General features: G+C 37.4%; 1 protein-coding gene across 1 annotated transcript in view; it reads left to right on the forward strand.

Annotated features, from left to right (window-relative positions):
• Positions 1–4662, forward strand: part of LOC102827911 (tudor domain-containing protein 5-like) — a gene marked incomplete at its 3' end in the record, with an annotated part of 101130 nt that extends 96468 nt beyond the window's left edge. The window contains exons 10-11 of the mRNA XM_006867106.1: positions 3809–4009; positions 4504–4662. Coding sequence (XP_006867168.1) covers positions 3809–4009; positions 4504–4662 — 360 coding nt within the window. The remainder of the gene's footprint in view (positions 1–3808; positions 4010–4503) is intronic.
• Between the last annotated feature and the right edge of the window lie 1368 nt (positions 4663–6030).

The following is a 6030-nucleotide window of genomic DNA, read 5'->3' on the forward strand; positions in this document are numbered from 1 at the left end:
CTCCTATGTACCTATCTACTGCTTGGCTGAAAGTTGGGCCATGAGGGTGAGATCCTTTCCAGACCTGAGAGGGTGGATCAAGGGCCATAGTCTCAGGCTCTTCCATTGTCTTACTGACCAGTAAGCCTAGTTGTTTTGTTGTTTTTTTTTATGATTTTGAGTTTTATTCTACATATTCTGTCACTCTATCCAGGACCTTCTAATATCCCTTTCAGAGCAGTTGGTAGTGGTAACTGGACACCATCTAATTCTTCTGGCCTCAGAGTCTTAGAGACTGATGTTCACATGTTCCATTAATCTGTTGGACTAATTGATTCTAAGCATCTTCAGTTTTCATTACTCTTCTTTCTTCTGTGCATGGAGAGGCCAATAGCTGCACTTTAGATGACTGCTCATGAATTTTTAGTAACCTGATGCTGCTCACCAAAATAGGATGTAGAACATTGTCTTTCTGGACTTTGTTATGCCAACGGACCATGGTGTGCCCTAAAACTATGGTCCTGAGCTCCCAGACTCAGCTAACTACTCGTTGCCTTAAGATGTTTGATACTATCTATGAAGTTATAATCATTTTGCCCACTATATGTTTCACCACATTCATAGTTATGTTTGCAGAAAAGGTAAATATTCATGTACTAGTATTCTCTTTCAAACTCTTGTATATCTGTGGGATATGTGTATGTGTGTACAAATGCATACACACACACACACGTATGTTGTTATTAAGTGTCGTTGAGTTGGTTCTGCCCCATAGTGACCCTGTATAGGGTTTCCAAGGAACAGCTGGTGAACTTGAGCCACCAACCTTGCAGTTCAAACCAACTTTGCAATCTAGCTCATTAACCCACAGTGCCACACCAGGACTCCAATATATATTTGTTGTGAAGTCCGTCCAATCAGTGCCGACTCATAGCAACTCTGTATAGAGTTTCTGAGGAGTGGCTGGTGAGTTTGAACCACTGACTTGCAATTCAAACTGACCTTGCAGTCCAGGACAATTCCTAAGCACCACACCAGGACTCCATATATATGTGGTTATGAGTCAGGCTGCTAACCTCAAGGTCAGCAGTTTGAAACTAACATTCGTTCCATGGAAGAAAGATGAGGCTTTCTACTCCCATAAAGATTTACAGCCTCGGAAACTGCACAGGGTCACTATGAATCAGAACCTATTCCACGGCACATGACCACCACCATATATATTTACTTCCTCCCATATCCATTCAACATGTGTCTCTGTCCATGTATCTATCTGCTAAACATGCTTGTTCCAAGGTTGTATGTATATCACTATTACCTCTAACCCTTTTAGACTTGTATACCTCTCTGCATACACCTGTCTTCATCATTTTGTCAGCCTCCTTCTTCTTGTATATTACCCTCCCTGTCATGTCAACTACTAGTTCTAGCCAATGAAATATTCTCCCTTTTCTCCCACCCCTGGCAACCATCAAAGAATACTTCTTTTTTCTCTTTCAAACTCTTACATATTTGTGAGATAAATATATATATCCTACTCTTCCTTTCTTCCCCATTCAGCCCATGTCTCTGTCCATGTATCTACACACAGAACACTGTTGTGTATGTATCACTATTGACCTCTATCCCCTTTAGCCCTTGCTTTCCTCCCTGTATCTTCACTTATCTTCATTATTCTTCTGCCACCCTCCCTCTTCTTATATTTTGCCCACCCTTCTTGTATATTACCCTCCCCATCAATGGAGCTAAGGTGACTGCCATCTAGCCAGTGAATTACTCTCCCTGCCCTCCCACCCCTGATAACCATCAACAAACTTCTTTTAGTCTGGAAACCTTTTCTTAAGGTTTTACAACAATGGTCTCATACAAGTTTGACCTTTTGTAATTGACTTATTTCACTTAGCATAATGTCTTCCAGGTTCATCCAAGTTATGAGGTGTTTCACAGATTCATCGTCATTCTACAGTGTTGTATAGTATTCCATTGTGTATGTGTACCAAAGTTTGTTTATTCATTCTCCATTGATGGACATTTAGACTGCCTCCATCTTTTTACTATTGTGAATAGTGCTGTGATGAACATTGGTATGTATATGTCTACTCGTGTCCTAGCTGTGTGTGTGTGAATATATACCAAGTAAGGGATTGCTTGGCCACAAGGTATTTCTATTTCAAACTTTCTGAGTAAACACCATACCATTTTCCACAGTAGTTGAGTCATTTTGCAATCCCCCAGAAATGTAGAAGGGTCCTTCTCTCCACATTTGTTCTTTACTGTTTTGTTTTGGGGTTTCTTTGAACTTCGGTATTAATGCTGGGGTGAGATGATATCTCATTGTTGTTAAGACATGCATCTCTCTAATAGCTAATGATCATGACTGTTTCTTCGTATGTTTGTTGGCTACCAGAATGTCTTCCTTTGTGTCTGTTCATGTCTTCTGTCCATTTTTTAATTGGCTTGTCTTTTTTCAAGATAGATCTTGAAATGTTCTTTTTGATGATGAAAGTGACACCATTCTTCTTGAATTTTTTCTTCCAGGCGTAGAAGCCCATATGATCGTCAGATTCAAACTGGCCAATTGCAGTTCATTCCAGCTTATTAATGACTGTGATACTGATCTTTATGCATTCCATTTCATCTTTTACAACTTCCAGTTTTCCTAGATTCATTCTTCTTACATTCTGTGTTCTGATTATTAATGGATATTTGCAGCTGTTTCTCCTCATTTTGAGTCATGCCCCTTCAACAAATGAAGGTTCTGAAAGCTTTGCTCCATTCATGTCATTAAGGTCAACTCACCTTTGAGGCAGCAGTTCTTTCCTAGTGTTATTTTGTGTGCTTTCCAACCTGAGGGACTGTATCTGGCAATGTTGTGCTTCTATTGTTTATCCTTCCACTTCTGGCACTGTTGTGTTGCTATTCATAAGGTCTTCAGTGGCTAATCATTCCGAGGACTTGTGGTGTGGTGCTGTAGGATAAGTACTGGACTACGAACCATAAGGTTGGCTTGTTCAAACCCACCACCAGCTGCTCCTTGGAAACCCTTTGCAGGGATGCTATGGGTCAGAACCGACTCGACAACGTTCCTCAACAACAACAAACAACAATCATTCGGAAGGAATCCTCCTCTACTTCTTCCTAGTCTGTCTGAGTCTGGAAGCGCCACTGAAACCTGTCCACCATGCATAGCTTCCAGCATCACAGTGGCACATAGTCACCATCACAGTGTGAAAAACTGGCCCCAATGAGTGGTATCTGACGGAATACATGAATACACTATTTTAGTGATTGTCCTAGCAATTACATCATGTTTATGTATAAAAATCAAATGACATTAGAGCACACTAGCTTACTTAACTTCCTTTTTTGGACCTATTTTTACTATACAAGTATTGTTAAAGTTTTTAGTTCCTTGAAAAATCTACTCCATAGGATATTGTTGTTGTTAGGTGCATTCAGTTGGTTCCAACTCATAGTGACTGTATGCACAACAGAACCAAACACAGTCCAGTCCTGTGCCATTCTCACAATTGTTACATATAAGTCCATTGTTGCTGCCACTGAGTCATTCCATCTCCTTAAGAGTCTTCCTCTTTTTTGCTCATGCTCCACTTTACCAAGCATGATGATCTTTTCCAGGACCCTCCTAATAACATGTCTGGCTTCTGAGGAGCATTCTAGCTATACTTCTTTCAACACAGATTTGTTGATATTCTGGAAGTTCATGCAGTTTTAACCTCTAGCTCATCATTAGTTCATTTTTGTATATGGTTATTATAATTCATGTTTAAATCTGTCACCTGAATCTCATATCTCAATTATATTTCAGGAACATTGGACATCCAGAGCTGTTTTGCAGTTCCAGAAGTTGTGTGGTTTGAAACCATTAGTCGGGGTAGTAGATGAATACATAGATGGAATCCTTAACATTTTTCTGTGTGATACATCCTCAAATGAAGATGTCTACTTCCATCATGTCTTGAGAACAGAAGGCCATGCAATTGTATGCCGAGAAAATGTCCCTTCTAAGGTGGAACACTTTGTATTTTGTAATAGATTTTATTTAATCTCAACCCTAAGGTTTAAGACAATTTGATGAAGAAAGTGATTTGATTTTTCTTTACCTCTAGTGATACCCAGGAGATTCCTGCCTTCCAAATGTAGAGCACTCTCTTAATATTCATATGAACAGAAAAACTACATTTAGCTTATTGTCCTTTAGAATATGAATATTTTAAATAATTGGTTGATTACACCAGGTATTTCATTCTTTGAGGTCTTCCTAGAGAAGAAAAAAATCTTCTTTTGCACTTATTTATAATGATGTCTACATGATTAGTAATATGGATATTGATAAGTTTTGTAAGTAGGAAAAATTATCAATATGCAGAAACTTTCTGACCATTAAATTTTAGATGATAGTATATTTCACAGCAATTGAAAATTATAAAATGCTAATGATTTCACATTGTTTTTCTTTCTTGGTCATGTAATCAAATCCTTTCTCCCTTTTTAAAATTCCAGGGTTTCAGAGAGCTCAACCCTTTAGCTTTGTACACTAAATCCAATCCAGGGCTAGAGGATGTTGTCTCAGCAGAAGTGGGTTATCCTTCCCAGCAGAACTATTTTGATGAAGACCGTGAGATAAGTCCACAATCAAAAGAGAGTGAACCACATACACTGGTATGTTTATTTATTTATTATTATTGCTAACATGTACTGAGCACTTACTGTTTGTCAAGCACTATATAAAGCATCTTAAGGATGATATTTAATCCTCATAAAATCCTGAGATAATTATAGTTATCAAAATTACCTTCATTTCTAAGTTGAGGAAATTGAGGATTAGGAATGTTCATAAGTTTTGAACAGTGATCTTAACAGTTACCATAGCTCTCATTATATGCTGATTTTAGTCATCCTTGTTAGATTTCTCGCCTACATTAAAATCTGATGCTGCCTTTATGCACTTGTGACTTCTCTGTACTGGTCCAAATGTTGTTCTTCTTCCCTTTGCACTACTCAAGTTCTTATTCAAATAGTCTCATTTTCTACTTTTTCTATAAGCCTTTTGACAACTCCAGTTCACATTAGTATTATTAATTAATACTCCATTCTGTAATAATATTAATGATAACAATAACAACATTGAATAGGTATTGTGTGGCAAGCACTCTTCTAAGTAGTCACATATATTTGCTAATGTTGTCTTCACAACAATTTTATCATGTTGGTGCTTCCATATTCCTATTTTTAAAATGCAGAAAATGAGAACTTAAATGATTTTTAAACACTTGAACATGTTGTCATGAGGAACATTAAGATTCAGAGGACAAGTATAGGGTGTACAGTTGATTCTTATTTATAAAACATTGCTGTAGCTGTGTTTTATAAAGTCCCGAGTATTGATCCAGCCTTGTTGTACCTCAGCTGCAACATGTGCATCATGCAACTCACATTTTTTGCCACTATGCATGGTAGCGTAGTTGGTTATGCACTGGACTGCTAACTGCAAAGTCAGCAGTTTGAAACTACCAGTTGCTCCACGGAAGAAAGATGAGGCTTTCTGCTCCTGTAAAGATTTACAGCCTTGGAAACACTATACAGGGTCACTATGAGTTGGAACCAACTCAGTGGCACACCACCACCACCATCACCACGCATATCTACAAATGATGTGATAGTTCTGTGAGTATTGGTTTTGGGGTTACAGGTAAATTTTAGTAAGTAAATTCACAAATACAGAACCCATGAATAATGAGGATCAACTGTCTTTAATTTGAGAAAATAGCCAAAAAATATGGTAGATACCCTGAGGATTTTTATTTTCTTTGACTAAATTATTAAAAATAAAAAATGTTTGATATATCTGACTGTAAAAATAAAATTATAATGATGATCTAAATTTTAGTAGGCCTTTACTGGTTATTAGTGAGGATTAAAAAGAAAGACTACTCAGTCAACTTGAAGATTAACTTGTTTGAATATTTACTGCTGTATGTTCAAAGCAGTGTATGAATTTTAGATTTCTAACATGTTAAAATTGATTGT

This window comes from Chrysochloris asiatica, unplaced genomic scaffold (assembly GCF_000296735.1).
Source record: "Chrysochloris asiatica unplaced genomic scaffold, ChrAsi1.0 scaffold00100, whole genome shotgun sequence".
NCBI lineage: Eukaryota > Metazoa > Chordata > Mammalia > Afrosoricida > Chrysochloridae > Chrysochloris > Chrysochloris asiatica.